The 19,792-nt window shown below is 38.6% G+C and overlaps 3 protein-coding genes across 5 annotated transcripts; 2 read left to right on the forward strand and 1 right to left on the reverse strand.

Annotated features, from left to right (window-relative positions):
• Positions 1-936: 936 nt before the first annotated feature.
• On the forward strand, positions 937-5,560 carry LOC105564671. Its single transcript, XM_012017216.1, has 9 exons — positions 937-1,034; positions 1,392-1,714; positions 1,946-2,049; positions 2,299-2,472; positions 2,687-2,934; positions 3,062-3,195; positions 3,331-3,435; positions 4,936-5,103; positions 5,334-5,560. Exons 1-9 carry the CDS (start codon positions 937-939, stop codon positions 5,534-5,536), a joined length of 1,557 nt encoding a protein of 518 aa, XP_011872606.1. The 3' UTR covers positions 5,537-5,560.
• A 505-nt stretch (positions 5,561-6,065) lies between these two features.
• On the reverse strand, positions 6,066-13,069 carry LOC105564626. Its single transcript, XM_012017142.1, has 5 exons — positions 11,953-13,069; positions 6,946-7,063; positions 6,792-6,866; positions 6,479-6,655; positions 6,066-6,279 (listed from the first exon to the last, which is right to left on the reverse strand). The coding sequence occupies exons 1-5, from the start codon at positions 11,956-11,958 to the stop codon at positions 6,071-6,073; spliced, it is 585 nt and encodes a 194-aa protein (XP_011872532.1). The 5' UTR covers positions 11,959-13,069; the 3' UTR covers positions 6,066-6,070.
• A 1,536-nt stretch (positions 13,070-14,605) lies between these two features.
• LOC105564627 (zinc finger protein 76-like) lies at positions 14,606-18,234 on the forward strand. 3 transcript variants are annotated; one of them, XM_012017145.1, is made up of 9 exons: positions 14,606-14,665; positions 15,186-15,300; positions 15,553-15,730; positions 15,872-16,245; positions 16,512-16,781; positions 16,866-17,057; positions 17,280-17,486; positions 17,574-17,690; positions 17,794-18,234. In XM_012017145.1, exons 2-9 carry the CDS (start codon positions 15,208-15,210, stop codon positions 17,890-17,892), a joined length of 1,530 nt encoding a protein of 509 aa, XP_011872535.1. In that variant the 5' UTR covers positions 14,606-14,665; positions 15,186-15,207; the 3' UTR covers positions 17,893-18,234. The 3 variants fall into 3 exon arrangements, with proteins under 3 accessions (XP_011872535.1, XP_011872533.1, XP_011872534.1); XM_012017143.1 differs by lacking the exon at positions 14,606-14,665 and adding an exon at positions 14,742-15,072; XM_012017144.1 differs by lacking the exon at positions 14,606-14,665 and adding an exon at positions 14,743-15,072 and having other exon boundaries at positions 17,280-17,471.
• The last annotated feature ends 1,558 nt before the right edge of the window (positions 18,235-19,792 follow it).

A 19,792-nucleotide genomic window follows, 5' to 3' on the forward strand; every position in this document is an offset into this window, starting at 1 on the left:
CAAGTATTCCAATGGGTTAGGCTGGATTCAGACTGAATGCGATGAGCGATGAGCGACGAGCGATATCCAATGGGCGTACAGTCTTTATAGGAAAACTATACGCTTTCCCGTATAATCTGTACGCCCATTGGATAATCGCTCGTCGCTCGTCGCTCGTCGCTCATCGCTCATCGCGTTCAGTCTGAATCCAGCCTTAAGCGGGCCTCCTTTTATACCCTACGAGACTGGATTTTGCTTCCGAGTTTTTGGCCGCCACCATGCGCGGCCTAGCGGCGGTCAGCGAACTACTCAGAAGCTGGCGCTCGCGCGCCCGCGCGCGTGTCGCGCAGTGCCGGATTGCCATAAGATGTCCCGTAAAGGATATCCGTTCAAGGTACGACAACAGACATCCGTTAAATGTCCATTTCACGTTCACGGACGTTCGGACGTAAATTGGACTTAAACTGGACGTCCACAGGACATCCTGTGCTATCTGGGATTGTTAAATTATATTGAGTTAACATTGGTTGGGCTTGGCAAAATATTTTTTTTACAACTGTTGGAGGTCCTGAAATTGAATTATCTCACTAAAAAAAAATAATGATCCAATCTTAGCTTAGAAAATTTCTGACCGTTGCAAAAATATAATATACAGGGTGTCCCAATTTAATGTCTCACCTCAAATAACTTTTTATTTTTGATCGCAGAAAAACGTTTCAGACAAAAGTTATTTGGTTCAAAGGGGGTGCCATTAGTTTGGCCTTGAGTTGCTTGAAGGTCACCTTCAATTTTTTGAATGGAACCCCCTATTGTTTATTATACTATCTTATTCTACTAATTAACATGAACATCTTTTGCCTGAAACATTTTTTTATTTGCCTAATACTTTTTCGGTGAAAATGAAACAAAAAGAAATAGCCATTGTGAGCACAAGTTGCTTTTATATTGCTAACAAAAATGTTGGCATCTTACTATGCATCTATGTTGTCTATTGTGCTGTTGTCTACTATGAAATATTTACATGGTCCAAACATTATATTAGCATTAAGTGCTTGGTCAGATGTAATAGATGTAATATGTTTATATCTCTTTGAAAACTGGAAACAATACTATTTCTTTGTTAACAGTGTGCCCATTTGATGTTCTCCATTTAGCTCTGCACTTTAACTACGACAATATGTTAATGCTAGCTGTACTTAAATCGCTCAAACATTGAATTCACATTCCTAGTGAAGAAACAGCATCAGTTCAAGCCAGCCAATTGCTGGCATTTAATATTCATACATTGCTTTAGCATGGAAATTAAATTAAGAACGAGAAATTAAACACTTACGGTTAGTTAGTTAAATCGTTAAGTTAATCATTTTGGTCGAAGTCGTTCTAAATAAAGCTTTCTTAATAAATTTAATTAGTTGTGACAATTTCTCGGGACACGAGAGATGTGTCTTCAGAAGCGGCGCGTTTCTCGGTGAACTGTTTGATCCAAATTTTCGCAGAAGCAACGAGCACGAGGAGTCGCAGCCAAAAATCTGGTACTATCAAGATCGGTATCGGGAAAACCCGGAGAAGGAAGTCGAGCTGGGAATGGACAACAACGTTTCGTATAGTCGAGTCTATGTAACGCCGGATCTCTCTCTCGTCGTGAAGAGCTTTACAGCCGCTGACGCCGGCATTTATCGATGCCACGGCAAAGAGGGACAAGAGGAAGGGGACAAATACAATTATAGGCTTGAACGTAAAACAAATGATAACAATTGATGTAATATATTTTATTTCTTGGTAATATTGCACTATGCATATTTCACTCTGAATGTGTATTTGGATGCTCAGCTTTATTTTTTAGTTGGATTATTACTAAAAATTCTTAATCGAGAAAGAGATTATAGAATAGTAACAATTTATTTTGCGTTTTTAAAATGTTAATTCTGAGAATCAAAATTAATATTTTTATTTTTATGCAAGCTAGCGATTCTCAAGGATATCGGCGGCGAGTTTGTAGAAAAAGGAAACATAACCGAGTGGGAAAAGTATCGCGAAATATATTTATGGCCTGTAACCATGAGATTTGCAGTAAGTTAACGAGTTGTCAATTGATTATAAATAAAACTGCGATATATATTGTTTTATTCGCTATCTCAATGAGACATGACGTCGATTCGACATTGTTTCGACACCGATCGACGAATCATGTCTCACTGGGATATTCAAACGAAAAACAAACCAGAAATATTTGGTTTAAAGTAATCGCGACGTATATGCACGTATCACATCCAGGCTAGTAGTTGTCTAAAGTAATTGAAAGAAAGAATCTTTCGCTAGGTCTCGAAAATGATGGATTTGGCAGAGATCCGTGAGGAAGGGGTAATCCTTCAAGTAGCGTCTGAATGGGGTCCCTGGGGCCCGTGCAAACAGTGCTTAGATAATCGCGGTATCAAAACCAGCAGAGGCTTCTGTAGATTAAAGCGCAACATAAATTTGGCGAGTACCATACTTGTGTTTCTAGTCTTTCCCATTTAAAAACTTAAAAATTTCCATTGTAAACTTTAAATTTTGAATTTTTTATATCCTTTATTGCAACTTCGTTAAACATTTTCTTAATATCAATGATTATTTTAGACGGTGATAGAGAAAAATGATTCGATCATTGTACACTTCTTCCGGGGCTCTCCGATGCTTCCTTGCAAGTAAATGTCTGTAATTGTGCATCTCCAACAGCGACCGTTCACGCAATACAACGCGACAACTTTTAAAAACACTATGCATTCTCAGATCCGTTCTGCTCCGGGACGAATTTCCCAGCGTCAGCCGTGTCGTGCGATCTTTGCCGGAATTTATTTTAACAGAATCTTGCAAGAAGTGCCCATCCGTGAAGAAAAGGAGAAAGGGCGAAAAGTTTCGTTACGCCAAGCGATATGTTCTCGCCGAAGGCGCGCATCTTGCCGTCACTTGTCCGGAGTAATTCGCCCAAAGATTCTAGAAGCGTAATCTTTCACAAAATTCTTAGTTAATCCTTTGGCGCTTAACGTATCTTATACATTTAAATACAAAAATTAGAAACGGACGACACATCTTGAATATGTAGGTCGAGCTCAGCGTCGCAAGTAATTTGGAAAAAGGACACACTCACTTTGAAGAAGGGAACAGTTCAGTCATTTCATAGAAAAGATAAAGAGGCTCGAGTGATGGTAGACCCTTTCTCGACACTTTATTTAACAGGTAACTTGTATTGATCTTTTAGATTTTATGAAAGTGCAATCTAAGATATTTGTTTTATTTATCCAAATGCGTGACAAGAATTCATAATTTCTACGTGTATTAAATCTTAATACTATGCGCATTTTCTCTCGGTAGACGTGTCCAGAGAGGAACAAGGTAACTATACCTGTTTCGTGGATAACATTAACATGATGCGCTTGAAGATCGTTATTGTATCTAAGACTCGGCTTTTGACGCAAGGTCAGTGAAAACTCGCACAATGAAAATTATTATAGAGTATATAAAGTGTAATATAGTAACAAAAATAATGATAACAAAAGTTTCATCGCTAAATAGTTAATTGTAAAATTATTAACATCTTTTCGTACGTGTCGCTCTTTACAGCTTTCTTTCGGCACTTGGGTTATTTGGGATTTATAATTTTCTTGACTTCACTCTGCTACTGTGCGGGTGTAATAATGACCTGTCGGCAAAGAAACAAATTTCAACTGTTGCCGCAAGATGAGCCTTCGGGAGACGAGATTGAATAATCTCGATGCCAAACTACAAATTTTATCTTGACACTTTATGGAAGTTAATAGTAATAATTACATCATATTATTGTAGATTAAACTTCGATTTTAAACTATTGATCTCTCTGTAAATGTGCAATGTATTTTTTTTCACGGTGATTTTTATGTGCTTATTAAAGCTGAAATTTTTTTTCCAGGAGGATATTGAATTATTGAAAAGTTTTGCTTCTTGGCTAACGCTGTTAACTGCACATTTTTATCACGCGCAATTCTGTACTTTAATGTTATTGTGAATGAATCTATTGAGCAAGCATGCGACTAGTTATCGGTCGAGAACGCTTCGCGAGACCTCATGGCTGTCTCCTTCACGTTCCCTCGATCTGATCTTCCTCGGCATGCTGTGACCTTAAACTCGAGTGAAAGGGGGAACTGGTAGAGACAGCTACAAGGCGTACGTATCCGTCTCCAGACAGTTAAGTTTAGTTTCAAAATGGCTGTGTCCCATCGTAGCTCCCGGCTCGTTGTCTACGGTGCTCGTTAACGGGCCAATAGGCTTCACTCACAAAAAGACTGAACTGAAATTAAAGGCAAAATAGGATGAAACTTGGAACGAGCGTCCAAGCGATCGTCGCGACTTTCTGCATAATCGCGCTTCAGGAATGCGTCGGTGAGTTTCTATCGCGAGTCTCGAGAAACTTTCTCAATTACTTCATCTGTATATTTCTTGAAATTTTTGGTGCTTAAATATCTTCTTAACAAAATGACAAATAATATTTAATACCAGAGAGAGAGAGAGAGAGAGAGAGAGAGAGAAAATAATTACGATTAACAAAGGAAAGGACATATGCTAGAATTTCTCTTTTTTGGATAATGTAAAATTGCGAACGTGAAAAAATTCGAAATTTTTCAAGTTTTAATCAATATGCCATTTTTAGTAAGAATTTTTGTTTTGTTAATACTAGATTTAGAGTATTAATATTTTGTGTGAATATTTATTTCTGTATCTTATAAACAAAAAAGTGTTACTTAATTACGGATTAATTGTTATTGAAGTACAAATTATATTGTATCGTATTGCATAAATAATTTTGCTTTACTCAACGCTTTATATAGATTATAAGAAAATGCCGCGTATCATTAATCGTTCGATGTCTATCGCGACGCAAGTGAAATGACGCTCGAGCGATAGTAGGTAAAAGTGACAGTTTCATTCGTCGCGCTATTGCAGGCATTCTTCGAAGATGCGTAAGCTGCAGATCGAGGGGAGACCTGGGCTCGTGCAAAGATCCTTTCACTATGAATTCTACGCAAATCGCGGTCGAAAAAGGCATCGACGCGGTACCGTGTGTTTCCGGGTGGTGCGGAAAAATCATTGAGAGTCAAAATTTAAACAATGGTAAGTTATTAAAAAAAAGTTTTATTTTCAGCAACATAATTTGTATCGTTCTGCAATAAAAATGCAATACATTTTTGTCATATATAAAGTTTATATTAACATTATTTTCGTATTACATATTACATGTTAATAAAATTATTTGTTAAATAATAAATATTTTTTTAATTGATACAATCCAATTATTCTTTTATAAAGAGACCTAAAAATATTAACAAATTTATATTTTACAGAATATGGTACCGCCACTCAAAGATTGTGCTTCCAGCGAGGCCCTGACGACAACGAGGAGAGATGCGCTTATACCGTGTGGAATTACAAGAAAGTGTATATGTGCCTGTGTTATGGGGATCTTTGCAATGGAACAATAAGAACATCCGTCGCCAGTGGTCTTTTAACAATGATAGCTGTATACTTAACACGGTGGCTTATTTAAGGACATTCGTAACACTCATATGGATGAACTAAAGTGATTAAACTTACTGTGAGCTCTTTGTAGAAAAAGCGAGAATTTCTATAAGAATCAGCACTGACAGACGAGTGCTGCGGATGTGTAACATAATGTGTTCTTTATAATGCATATCATAAAATAATAACAAGGTGTGTTTTAGTATTAATATATTTTTAGATATATATTTTTTTTCACTTAAGTTTATTTAATTAATTTTGCTAATTTGGAATTAATTTGAGAAACATGTACAAAAATCTGCCATTCAGCGTTGATGCAGCAATGATGGGACACTTTATATCTTATTATTAGTAATTTAAAATTAGTAACTTAAAACTGAATATAATCTTAAATACATCATTCCTGTCCTCTCCACGAAAATACACGTTAGTTTCTAGCTTGTTATATTTTGCAGAACATTCACATAATTGTAAATTGTAAAAAAAATATTATGTATAGCTTGCTCAAATGTTTGGACCCAATAATCTTGGATGTAAATCACTTTCATCATTCTTAGATTAGCTATTCCTTCCTATATTCCCTATGGAACGGAGACTTAGGATTCAGACTGCCAAGAATGTGTCCATGTAAGCCGTTCAGCCTCCTTTCTTGCTGATTTCGTAGTATCGCTCTTACATGAGGATAATCGTCGAAGAAAAGCTCACCCAATCCGTAGAGATATTTAATTGCCATCATTGCTTCACGGTCGGTCAATAAAAATGGATCTTGTTCTGCAATTGGAACGAACCAGAATTATACAAAGCAATATGCACATATGTGTACATATACAGGTGTGTATGTGTAAAAGAAGATTACAAAGACAAATTAGAATTTTGTCATTTTGTTCAAAATTTCATCATGAATTAAAAAGTGAATACATGTAAACCATTTTGTATTATCAGCCAGCAATTACCGAAAAGAAATGCTTACGCTGAGATTTGTAGAAGTCGGGAATGTCGTGTTGCACCTCCTGCCAGCTATATCCAAGATCATTGACGTCAATTGGTGGTAGAAAAACGCCGACCGGCCACAGTGATTCGGCGTTTCCTGGATTCGCTATCATTTGTCGTAAGTGATTTTGCCATAAACTCGTCCTATAATCATAATCTGTAAAAATGAACCGTATTATGGATATAAATGATTTTCTCATTAAATATCGTTTAAAAGATACATCATTAATGTTGAATAACTCTTAATTAATTGCACCAAAATAACTGTACGAGTACAGAAATAAAATAATCACCAGGATTCTTAGAATACTTTGTTGCACTTCGTCGGCCGATCGAGATGAACGACTTCTGAGCCACTGTTCGATCACCTGGAAACGAATGCGAACGAGTTAAAGCACTTCACAACTTAGTGCGACATAAAGCATTATTGCGCAACCGATAGCTAACCGTCTGTTGTAATGCTGTGCTCGTACACATTGGGAGGCGACACGAATTTCACGTGCACATTGGCGAGCGGCAGGGAACTGGCCACAGTCACCGTGAGAAGCAGCAACACCACTGTTATCTGAAATCAAAATAGCGATTTATCTCGTAATTAACGATGTATCTTGTCGTCAGAATCATTGCCGGATGTCTGTCAGTCGCGAAAACGTGAGAAAAGTGATTTAGAAATTCTGGAGTATATTTCACGACTACTTTGGAGTCGACTTCTCTTCAGCAAAAAACTTTCAAACTTTTGCTAAAACACAATTCGTGTAAAAATAAAGTTAGAAAGTAGATTTTGCTGCGTTCCGGAATGTCTCAATCTGTTTCTGACTAGCTCGTTACGGAGTACAGTGCGGTGCATTAATTCGCCTCGGGTCATTTTGTCAAAAAGCGTCTACGTTTAAGTATAATTTTGTCCATCCCTAATTATAATATTATCCGAACCGAATTAATGCACTGTACTGTACTTTATTGTATCCATTAAATGTTTGACTTAAAAAAATATATTGTTTGACAATGCACGATTGCTGAAACTTAATACGTCATGAAACTTCGAATAGCTTTCACAGAAAATTTTCTTGGCAAGAGTTATATCATATTGCACGCTCGGGTTTCAAGATACGATACGTACACGATACGTTGCGAACGTAGAAATTCGTTTGCAAAGAAAAGTAAGGTAGCCAACGGCAATAGTAAAATTATTCACTTCTTACGTGACTTCCTCGTAGATTGGATATATATTTAACCCGAAACGAGTTTAGTGTTTACCAATTAAATCTAATATTCATTACAAAAGTATATTGTTGTTATAGAATATGCAACAGTAATAATTTTTAATAAGAAATAACGATGCAAATTGATTAATAGATTCTAGCATTAACATGAAACCAATTTTTGAATTTTGAAATTAGCAACGCGACTGTTTAGACACGATAATATGTTATACATATATGTCTCTTGTATCACTAGAAAAGAATAGACTCCAATTTTGACGGAAACTTTAAGCGTTATTTGCTCTCCGTAAGACAGCCTGCGGCGAGGGCTTCTACATCACAATATACACGTTTACGGCAGATAAATCTCTTTTTTTAATGAATCACGACGCAGAAAAGGGACCGTGCAAAACACATGTTACAAAAATGTGTCAAGGTGAGTACGGTTCTAAAAATATGGTTCTATGCAGACGCATATGGAACTCAATTGCATAACATAGGAAGAAATTATGTAATTGCTCCCAAAAATTAATCTGCGAGATTAATCTTTGCAGTGAAGTCTGTGAGTGATATTTTATTAATACGTAAAAATGTGTCAACATCAAACAAGTGTATCAACCGTCTGTATCTTGAAAAGAATCGAATTAATTAGATCGTTACACGTGAAACAATCCATTTAGAAAATTTATGTTTTATAGAACATTTTCCTAATCAATGTTTCTCACCATCAACCATTACACGCTAATAAAACGCTTCATGCGCGACAGTTTAATAGTAAAAAAAAACAAAGTAACGTTAATCCATCAATATTCCAGTTTTGTTTAAATGAATGTTACAAATCAATTATAATATGAAATATTCTATTTAGTCATGAAGAATTTAATCGGTAATATCTATATCTCTCGATTTTTCCTCTTTCGTAAGGCCGTAAAATATTGACGCTCTTGCCAACATATAACAAGAAGGTTCAGAGAGCGTGTTTTATTAGCTCCTTTACGATCCCGTGGTTATCAATTTCTAACACATCATTCTTGCTTCTAGGTTCTCCAGAGGTGCATCGACAGTAATTTATTATAACATAAACTTGACGTAACGTCAGACCATGTTACGTCATTTCGACGACCTGCTTGCGGAACGCTGCCCTCCCCTGCGAGTATACAAAACAGACTTTTCCCACCAGGATTGGAGGCAGCAACATTGCGCTTTGAAAGGCAATATTTTTAGCGACCGCGACAGTAGTTATATCTCTGCATACCATCGGTACTCCTACACCGATCGCGAGTAAGCGCGTCTACGCCTCGACGAAACGTGTGTGCGCACGAGCTTAGTCCTCGACGGTTCCTCGAGGAGGCTCATAGAAGAGACGCACACGTGCTCGGCGGTGCGTGCGTGTCAAACCCACCCTTTCGCCTTCCTTTCCGCTCACCTTCACCTGGGAGTACAATCGGCCGCTATTGAATCCGACATTTGAGATTCAGCAGTGCGGAAATTTCGTGTGCATAAGTAGCACTTCTGCGCTGATAGATAATCGAGCGGCGATTCGGTACTCTCCGGAATTTGCGAAAGGATCGAGTTTCGAAAGGGCGTGAGATATCTCTCTCTCTCTCTCTCTCTCTCTCTCTCTTTCTTTCTCATACACACACAGGAGAGAAAACTCGGTTGTTATCGACGACAAAAGAGACAACGTTGCGCAAAGTAAACTAACTTGTGAAATATAATTAATTGGTTTATACACAATGTCATTTTGAACTTAATGTTAAAACTTTCTTGATGTGTATATGTTTAATTAAAAGTAATTTATAATCTATAAATATTAAATCGAGAATAAGAAGCATTTTAATTGTTGAGTCGAGACGATTTGCGATTCAATTTGCTTTTGTATAATTTTCTGATAGCTTTTTAAATGTGCAATATGAGTCACTGTTTCTAAATGTTTCCTATATTATTAGAAAGCAATTTATAATTTATGAGTGTTTGATCGAGGACGAAATATTTTAAGCACGCGAGCAGGAACAATTACTCAAGCATGCGAAAAAGACGTCTTGAACGTCGTCTTAAAGACACTAAGGTGTCTTAATATACTTTGGGTAGTTTGCGACCTAATTCACTTTTGCACAATACAGTCTGATTAGTAAGAGTGTTGACACACAGCGTATGAGAATGAAAAAAAATATATGTATTGCTGTAAACTGAGAGCGATCCCATTCTCGTGATACATCACGATTTGATTAAGTAACAGCGAGTCGCAATGAAGCAATTACATTGATACACACGCATACGCATGCACAAGAATTTGTAAGTGCGTGCATAATGGTTACCGTCTTCTACCTTTCTAATGATACATTAAATCCGTAGATAAACTAATTTATCGCGTGGGAGTGATTACTCGATACGATTGCAATAGCGGCCCGAAAAGTGCCGGAACGTAAGTTTCACAAAGAAGTTTCTTTCGTCAAAGAAACTTTGTTGTAAAGCTAGCTTACGTATAATACCTTCCCCAAATAGCACAGATGATTGATCGTTACATGACTTCAAAAGGGATTTATTTTTTAAATTATGAATCAGCGTAATACGTTCAACGTAAACTGAAAAAGAATTTCTCTTCGGCACAAATTCTCATAAAGAAATACACTTTTATATCCGAAAAGGACTCGGAATTAAGTGACGTAAAAGCGAACTCCTTTTGAACTCTTAAGAGTGTTTTAAGACTAGAAATGGGATGGGAAAAGAATTAATGTTATAATTCAGGATTCAAAACGAATTCTTTAATCCGGATTCTCTGTGTTATTTAGGGACCCTTACTTTAAGGAGTAAAAATCGAAATGGAAAAGTTGCTTGAGCCATCATTTTCTCTACAAATTACAAAGTAAACATACTTTTGCTAGATTGCAACATATTATTTTCATTTCTTCTAAGTAATAACAATTTTATCGAATTGCTTGAAAATCAAGAATTTCATTAATTCGTAGTGTAGAGCATAGAAAATTAATGTAAAAGCTCCCGTTCGGGAAAAAGCTTGTGACACCAGCGAAGTTCGCACTAGTAATTTTACGTTCATACTAGTAGTTTGCACTGTTAGTTATTTTTGTACTACTTTGTGTTACGTTGAACTAATGACTACATTTAGACGTCACCTTTGACTTTAATAACTACTGATCAGTTAAAAACTATTGATGTGAAAGATGTATAAACGCTAGTTAAATCCGAATTTGTAACGGAAAATTTAACTCGCGTTTATACGATATTTTTCGTACGACATGTGTTATATTACAATTATTGTATTGAGTAAGAAATTATAATATGATTTTATGTAACTGTTACTTAGGGCCAATTTCACAAACGGTTAACTGTTAGGGCCATCGCACACAAAATTGCATAGCTGCATATACATAGCATAAGACCATCTGGATCAATGAGCATGTTATGTAAATCAATATGACGATTCAATGCTTGATGCTCGTTGGTTTAGACGGTTCTTATGCATATGCAACTATGCAATTTTGTGTGCAATGACCCTTAACCAGAGTTCAGTCAACGTCCTATCTTTTTCTATTTTGTTATCTAAGAAGAGACAGAGAGTCAATTAACCTTCGGTTAGCTGTTAACCGACGTTTGTGAAACTGACCCTTAGTGTTTACCGCTTGGTTTACCGGTTACTGAACGCTAGAAGAAATGCTCAACTGCAATATACACTGTACGGAATATGCACTGTTAGTTGATTGTATATTGCAAACTTATGAACACTATTAGTTCGCACTTGAAATCTCTGCACTAGTTATTCCAGTAGTACCTATTATTGCATTCTAGTAATTCACACTGATCAATAGTTAATAATTGTATGTGGACTCTGTTTATAACTAGTGTTACAGTAACGATTACAGTAGTGATAACTGCTTTTAACTATTGGCGTTCAATAGCTACTACCCTAGTAGTACAATATATTGGCGCAATATTGGGAAATAATGTAAATCTAGTATTTCCAATATTGAAAAATAAGAATCCAAACATTATGCAATTTAGAAGATTCTATTATTTTCAAGAAGTCAGCTGTCAATCGAGTCGCGACGTATCGTTGATCGTAACTTTTCCCAGTGCATTCGACTGCATTCGACGTCTCGACGCGAACAGGCAAGGGGGATTAAAATAATTTAAAGTTTTCAGATGGAACGACGAGGAGGTAGCTGCGCGACCGTCGACGAGCGGTCAAGGTACCCCGCGGGGGAGGCACAGGTTCGTCCCGTCTCACTTCACCCACCGTCATCCTCGGGCGCCGATCGAGCAGGATCCCAATGAGACGAGCACGCCCGGGTCCCCGGATCGCAGTCGCGGCGGCAAGGATCTCTCTTGCAGCGGACACGCGGGTACTCTAACAGGAAGCAGCCGGATTCCGCGAAACGCGTCGTGGATGCGGTATATAGGAACTGATCCAGGCCGGTGCGGAGAACGTCGGAAAGGCCGCCGCCGGCCGCGTGCATGAATTTCAGCATCCCCCTTCTCGTCACTCGCCACCCGCGACGGGTACGTGCATGCTGTGTACCCCACTTGCGTGTGACTCGAGGTGCGCACCGCGCGGAGGCTCTCCCGAGAGAGTAATAAGGACCTATCTCGCAGGGGAGATGACGGCGAGGCACTTTCATCTCGCCACGCGGATCGCGCGCGCGGCTCGCCATCGAATTAGCTCTCGCGCGCTTGCGAAACGGACGTTTCGTCCGCGAACGCGCAACACGCATTTTTCGTCCCCGCGGTCACGACGAGCCGCGCGCGCGGTCGAACCGAACCGGGACGATCGGATCGTCGAATCGGTGGAGAGAGCAGCGAGGGGGGCCTGTCGAGTACGAGACCGTATAAGCAGGAGATGATCTTTCAGGGGAGGACGACTTTCTTAAAGGTTTCGTGACTTTCTAAGCGGGTGATTATGCTTGCAATTAAAGAGTAAGGAATTGTAATGAGCGTAATTTATAATTCGCCTAAGTTGGATGGATTACGTTCATTTATCTCCCGTCTGTTGCGTTGCGTGGCACTGACTTATTCCCCTTTCACGCTGAACAACATTTAGGACGACTTAATTGAGTCTCCATTAACTTAATTAACGATTCAATTATTAAGCAATCTTGTACCGGTTCGTTAACGTGAATAGAACGTTTTATTACACACGAATGACTAATTTTACGATATATAAAAATTGGATTACATTTAGGGTGACTTGAATACACTTTGATTAACTTAATTAACTATTCAATTAGCTATCTCTTATACGTTTTGTCAATATAGATAAAATGACTAATTTTATAATATAATGGAGAGAGAGATTAGATTACATTTAGGGTGATTTAATTGGACTTGGATTAATTATCAATTCAATGATTATTAAGCAATCTTGTATCGTTCTGTTAGACCGACAAATTTTATAATATATGGAGAGAAAGATTGTGGATTAAGAGAGAGAGAGAGAGAGAGAGAGAGAGAGAGAGAGAGAGAGAGGATAAGAAATTATATAATCAGAAATGTTTCTTTATGCTATTCAGCCGATTAAATTAATCGAAATTGGATCGAAGTTGCGATTACAATTGTAGCTGGCGTCTTGAAATGCTTTATGCAGCGTGAAACGGGAAGCGAGATTACCAAAAAATGCAAGCGCGTTGCGTATTTCTTAAGCGAATTAGAGCATGCTACAACTGTAATGATACTATCGCTGTGCATTCGACTTCCGTGCTCCGGATGCAAATTAATTGTAATCAACGATTGTAATTAACAACCCATGGGTGCAATTGTTTATGCAGTTAGTCCCAGTCTACAATAGATGATTTAAGCCCTAAGCTTTAAGAAATTGGCCAATCACGGTCAAATATGAGTAGAATGCGCGACTGTGATTAGTCAATTTCTTAAGGCTTAGGGCTTAAATCTCTATTGTAGACTGGGACTTACTCGTCGATTGATGTCGAAACGACGTCGATTCGACATCAATCGACGAGTCATTTCTCGCTGGTTTCAGAATACGGGCCTTAGGCCCGGTTTCACCAAACGTCGTTTAACTTTAATCTCATTGTTACATTAATTCACGTTTGTCTCTTTCTAAAGTAACAGTTGAAAAAAGACGAAGAACGAATTAAGCTAAGCTTCAAGTTAAACGACGCTGGTGAAACCGGGCTTTACCCAGTGAGAAATGATTCGTCGATCGATGTCGATCATTTCTCAGTAGAGTCTTAGAAAGCGGTATTTAAATGTTAATTCGACCTTTCGAGATTCCACCCAATCGAAAGAAATGACTGGAACATTCCGCGATCATATTTAAGACGATCGAATTAATATGAGCACCACCCTTGGTTGCTCATTCCGCCGTTGTTTCTGAAAATAGCGTTCCCCGATAGCACACACACTTCTATGAATATTCTTCTGAAGTGCAAATATCCTTAATTTCAGAATATTCCAATCAAATATTCTATAAATATATACATATATATAGATTATTACTATTAGAAATCCTATATTCATAACAAAGAAGAACGTTTTTAGAATATTCGTCGAGAATGTCTTTGGAATATTCGTTCGGAATATTTTTTCAATATTTGTCGAGTTTATGTATTGCACATTGTTTATTGTATAATATACTTATCTTATGCAAAAGGTAGTGAGGCCTGTGATCATACCATGTATAACCGACACGCTATGTTCGATAGATTATTCTATTCCTATTCGAAAAAGATTTATAGTAGTGCCAGTCGAATGTTCCGCGAACATAAGATAAATATATAAGAATGACCTACGGAATATTCCAAATATTCTTGAAGAATACTCTTAAAATGTTGATAGGGGTGTCTTGTGCTATCTGGGATTTGGAGACCAAGGCGGCTTCGTTCGCGTTTCGAATCGGGGCGCGCGTACGCCGCCATGGCGAGACAACCGTCGCCGGAGTTCCGGTTCGTCGCGCGCTAGTCGCAGGAGGATTTCGCGGGCGGTCGAGTTTATGGGTAATATTTCCCAAGATTCTTTGTGGCGTGCCTGGCGTACGGGGGACCGGCGAAAATCCAATTCATCACGTGGCGGCCGATCGAGCGGTTCGCGGTCGCGTCGCGTCATGTCCTACCGTGTTGACGTCGCGGCGCGGCGCGCCGCGCCGCGACGCCTCGTCCCTCGTCGCACGGGCACGACGAGTTCTCTCCGTCGTGTCGCGCCTCCTCGCGCCGCGTGTCCAGGGGCACAGCCGTGCGCGAGGACGACGAGACTCGATGTTTACGACGCGTCCAGGGAACGATGCGGCGAGTCGATCGCGTCACCGGCGACGACGGACTGTCAACCGTCGCCGAGCCGGTCGGCCGCGCCGTCGCCCGTTGTCGCGAGGAATGAAGGAGCCGTTCGTTCGATCGCGGTTTGCCCGGTAAAGGTACACGCGCGGCCCCGGCGCTAGGCGTGCGCGCTCTCGGAGGAGACAACTCTTAGGTCGTCCTGCCTGGCATCTAGGTATCAGCGAGAAATGTTTTCTGTTCACAGCTGGGTCGTAAGCGTAGGGATTATGTCGGCACGAACTACAGCTTCGAATTGCATTGCGAATCAGGAGGAGGAGGAGGAGGAGGATGAGGAGATGATCCTGCAAGAGTCTGACGAGGTACATGGAACTGCGCAATACTATTGTCAAGTCTGTATCAACATTTTGTGTGAATCGTCAAGCAAAATCGCTTCGTGTTATCCTTTTAATGAGCTAACAATTTAGAGATGTCGAATAATGAATTTTGTACGATAAGGTGGTTTGCGAGTCTGATGTCATTTGCCAATCTGATCATTTGTTTCGTTTGTCCCTTTTACTTCCAGTCTGTTTCGATATCTGTATGTTCCAACGTTTATGATGCTTCGGTTTCAGAACAATCCTATGGACATTCTGGGTTGTCTGTCGGTTATGATCAATGACGGCACTGGGAAGGATTCGACCCAAGTGCAGGAGCTTATATTGGACGACCAACTGCTTGGCACGATGGTGACTACGATTACGTTGCCCGATGGGACTCAAGCTTTCGTTACGAATAATCTAAGCGACATTGGTTAGCAGCTATTTGAATTTGACTTGGGAAATATTAATATCCAGAAGATACGAAAGGACTAGTTTCCTTAATACAATTTGCATTTGAAGAAAAGCGTAACATCCATTTTGACAGTAGCTGACGAAACTCGTACATTTGCAGATCCCGACTTCAAGGCGCAAACATTGCAAACATCGCTCGAAAACGGAGACACCATTTTGCTGCGAGACTTGTCGGAATTTGGCGATGGCAAGGCTCTTCAACTGGAATTGGATCCAGCTACATTCGTGCAAACCGAAGACGTTGCTACCGAAAATGTAGAGAATACATATTCGCAGGTGGAATTCATCAACGGCACTGCGTACATGGTCGCAGGCCATGTGGACGTAGACGAAAGCTTATGGGAAATTGAGGACGGGAAGTTAAAGAAAAAAGATTCCAAGATTTTAGTCAACAAGCTGTCCGACGCAAAAATTAGGTATCCTTGTCCCAGGGAAGGATGTTCCAAGGTTTACAGTACGCCTCATCATCTTAAGGTAATCAGTTGTTCGAGATACAATACAAATTATATAACCAATCGCGCGGCATCGTTCGCATCTTTTCTAAAGGCCTGTGTTCACGATGCTAGAACTTGGTCCAAGTTCTAGTTCCGAGAAATGTGTAGCCAATCAACTTGCAGCTATTCCATAAAATCTGCAGGTTGATTGGCTACACATTTCGCGAAACTTGGACCAAGTTCTAGCATCGTAGACACAGGCCTTAACAGAGTTATTAAATGCAGTATTCTTAATCTATTTTGTAGGTTCACGAGCGGTCGCACACCGGTCAGAGACCGTACAGATGTTCCCATCCGAAGTGTAAAAAGAGCTTTTCAACCGGTTACAGCCTGAAAGCTCACTCGCGGACACACACGGGTGAGAAACCGTACAAGTGCACGAACGGGACGTGTAACAAGAGTTTCAAGACGTCGGGCGATCTGTTGAAACACGTGAGGACTCACACGGGAGAACGTCCCTTCGTGTGCCCGTACAACGGTTGCGGCCGATCGTTCACCACGAGTAACATTAGGAAGGTACGGAAGCGCAAGGTTCGACCGTTTGTCGAAATATCTCATTGTCCAGGTTCAGCGGGGATTGAGTGCTTTGTTAAATTTCAGGTTCACGTAAGGACGCACACTGGCGAGCGACCGTACAAATGCGCGCAACCGGCGTGTGGCAAAGCTTTCGCCAGCGCGACAAACTACAAGAATCACATACGGATACACTCGGGCGAAAAGCCCTACGTTTGTTCCATAGAAAACTGTGGTAGAAGGTTTACCGAATATTCTAGTCTATATAAACATCATCTTGTAAGCATTTGTTATCGATTATTAATCATTGTATTGTTAAGCCTTATGTCCACGATCTAAACACTGTGTCCAAGTTCTAGTTTCGAGAAATGTCTAGCTAATCAACGTGCATCTTTTACGGAAAAATTGCAAGTTCTCGGATCGTGGACACGAGGCTTTACGATACAATACTGGTCAGACACGTTTGTACAAGATTGTCTCTGGATATTTTTGTCTTTGTAGGTACATACGCCTCAACGACCATTCGAATGCACCCTGTGCTCCAGAAAATATCGTCAGAGTAGCACGTTGGTGATGCACAAGAGAACGGCTCATGCGTTGATCGACAATGACGACGGTGTCGATGTATTTTTGCCAGATTCTCTTGAATCATCTAGTCTTAATAAAAACAAAAATAAGGCCGTGAAAGAAACCGTGAGTGTAATGCAGGTACAAAAGCTGTTTTACTTTACATTTTATTCAGTTTGATGTGAAATTTCGATGTGATTACGCGACTAACTAATCTTAATTGAATAGCGTAAGCTACCAGCGAGAGAAAGACAGATCCAGGTTTCTAAACTGATCAACGAGGCGAACGAGAAAGAGCCACAAATTTTGTTGGTAGGCGATGCTTCACAAATTGCCGCATTACAGGTTTGCATAAGAGTTCGATTATTTTGTGCTGGATTTCTCTTTAGATTATTATTTTTAAAAAGCGATATTTTTGTAATTTATTTGTCTGAAATTTCAAACACAGAAGCTCGATCTGGGAGAGGGTTTCGATGATCCTAGCATCGATGTGACGTTCGAAGGATTAAATATCAAAATGGAGGATATAGGATTTGAATGGAACTAATGCGGAGGGAAAGGAAACGCGTGACGTATGCGACTTTGTATGTGTGAGAAAAGTCTTGAATGTTAGTAGTCTCGTTAACATATACCATTCATGGATGACGTGCTTTGAATACCGAGCAAAATCAAATAAGCAAATGCACATTTTAAAAGGTAGGTTTAAACGACGTTTGACTGCGTCAGCAGTGCGATAACAGCTGCGAGCTAGAATTTTAATTTTTTATTGGATAAAAATATAGGCGCATCAACGAGTTTTTGTAATAATGAGTGATGCCTGAGTGATCGAATTGGTGAAACACCCGCCTAGAGCGTAGGAAAGTCCAGGTTCAAATCCTGGCTGAAGTAATATTTTTCGCAATAAAGTTCTTTAATTAGAATTTGCCAGTTAGCGTCGTTTAGCAATTTTTCTACAATGAGTGATTTGTTGGTGTATGACAGTTTCCATGGTTATTAACATAAAGTGAAAATTGATCCGGTGTAATAAATAAAATCTGATACAATTGATATGTTAAAATATGTATATGCTGGAAAATTATTTTAAGAAAATGTACGAATTCTCACTTTCGCGTCGAATCTAATGATCTCAGCAAAATTATATGATTGTCTATTGATATTCCGAACGTAAGCAAGCAAGATATGTTTACTTAAAAAAAAAGATAGAGGACAACATTTATATAATATGTGATTACGTTCTTAAACTAAAGGCAGTGCCTTACCTGAAAGTGTGAATGCATACAAAGGAAAATATATATCACATATTACATTTTATCCATCTATAGTTATATTCGAGCATATAATATTTCTATGCAATATTCTCAATCCTCATCATATCCAAAATTATATATTGGACTAGCCGAGTTATTTGTATTTTTTTTAATTATTTTGTTAATTAATTTATTTGAAGGAAATAGACTCAGCTTTATTATATAGACTTTTTACATTTAGTTTTATTGGAAAAGCAGCTATTGAAGAACTATGCACTTGGCAATTTGTAAACTGCTTTATTGTGTAATTTTATTTTGTTTTGAGCTTGAGTAACTCCGAAGTATTTTTATTTTTGTGATATGTGCAAACAATAATTATTTTATTTCTTTTCCGGTAGTTCTCAGATAGAAAAATCTGTCGAAGATAGATTTGTCAAAGTGTGTTTGTTATAAATTCTGTCGGTAAAAATGTCAGTAGAAATGTAACGGAATAGACAAATTAATTACAGAAGAATCTGCGTGCCATTTTATACCATTTAAACATATAAACCATTTGAGTGGTTGCAAATGATTAGAGTACTTGATTTCTGCTAGCAATTTGTTGTCCAATCATATCGGCAGCCTCTGCTGGTACAACATGAGTTTACTGTCGACGCAGTTGAGACAATCTGCCTCAATATCCTGTCCCAGTCTACTGGCAAATTTATATTATGATTTTATATTGTTGAATGAGTATGAAACATAACTTATATGTGAAGAAAATGCTGTACATATAAATAGCGAGTCTGTAATTAATACTAGATTATTGTGAGATATATCATAATATAGGAATATAGAAACCGAACTAAAATATGTATGATGACATATTTTATAACGATAGATGGATATAATATTTATATTTCGTATACAAGTGTTTCAAGAAGGTCGACAGAAATATATGTATTATGTTTTGTACCTTCGTTTTTTTCCAGGATTAAATTGTTTTTTCCTAAATATTATAAAACGTATTTATATATGAATCTAAGCGAACCTTAGTGGCAGTCAAATATTTCATCAACGTTTATTCAAATCTTAAGGAAATTTATTTAAGGCTTGGGAAATTAAATCAAATTGCAAATTATTAAAATAATAAATTATACTGTTTCGTCTTTCGAACAAATTCAATAATTTTCTCCAATCAAATTCTCACAGCTAAAAAGG

This window comes from Vollenhovia emeryi, unplaced genomic scaffold (genome assembly GCF_000949405.1).
Source record: "Vollenhovia emeryi isolate VEMERY1.0 unplaced genomic scaffold, V.emery_V1.0 DF939161.1, whole genome shotgun sequence".
NCBI lineage: Eukaryota > Metazoa > Arthropoda > Insecta > Hymenoptera > Formicidae > Vollenhovia > Vollenhovia emeryi.

What these genes read in the sequence shown, in the direction of transcription:
- LOC105564671 (XM_012017216.1), top strand. Translation starts at nt 937, where the DNA reads ATGTTGGCATCTTACTATGCATCTATGTTGTCTATTGTGCTGTTGTCT. An exon ending in ATACAATTATAGGCTTGAAC is followed by an intron (nt 1,715 to 1,945) that starts GTAAAACAAATG and finishes TATGCAAGCTAG; the next exon opens with CGATTCTCAAGGATATCGGC. An exon ending in ATTTGGCGAGTACCATACTT is followed by an intron (nt 2,473 to 2,686) that starts GTGTTTCTAGTC and finishes TAATTGTGCATC; the next exon opens with TCCAACAGCGACCGTTCACG.
- LOC105564626 (XM_012017142.1), bottom strand. An exon ending in AAAGTATTCTAAGAATCCTG is followed by an intron (nt 6,656 to 6,791) that starts GTGATTATTTTA and finishes TCATTTTTACAG; the next exon opens with ATTATGATTATAGGACGAGT. An exon ending in CGACTTCTACAAATCTCAGC is followed by an intron (nt 6,280 to 6,478) that starts GTAAGCATTTCT and finishes TTCCAATTGCAG; the next exon opens with AACAAGATCCATTTTTATTG.
- LOC105564627 (XM_012017143.1), top strand. Translation starts at nt 14,924, where the DNA reads ATGTTTACGACGCGTCCAGGGAACGATGCGGCGAGTCGATCGCGTCAC. An exon ending in GTACGCCTCATCATCTTAAG is followed by an intron (nt 16,246 to 16,511) that starts GTAATCAGTTGT and finishes TCTATTTTGTAG; the next exon opens with GTTCACGAGCGGTCGCACAC. An exon ending in CACAAATTGCCGCATTACAG is followed by an intron (nt 17,691 to 17,793) that starts GTTTGCATAAGA and finishes TTTCAAACACAG; the next exon opens with AAGCTCGATCTGGGAGAGGG.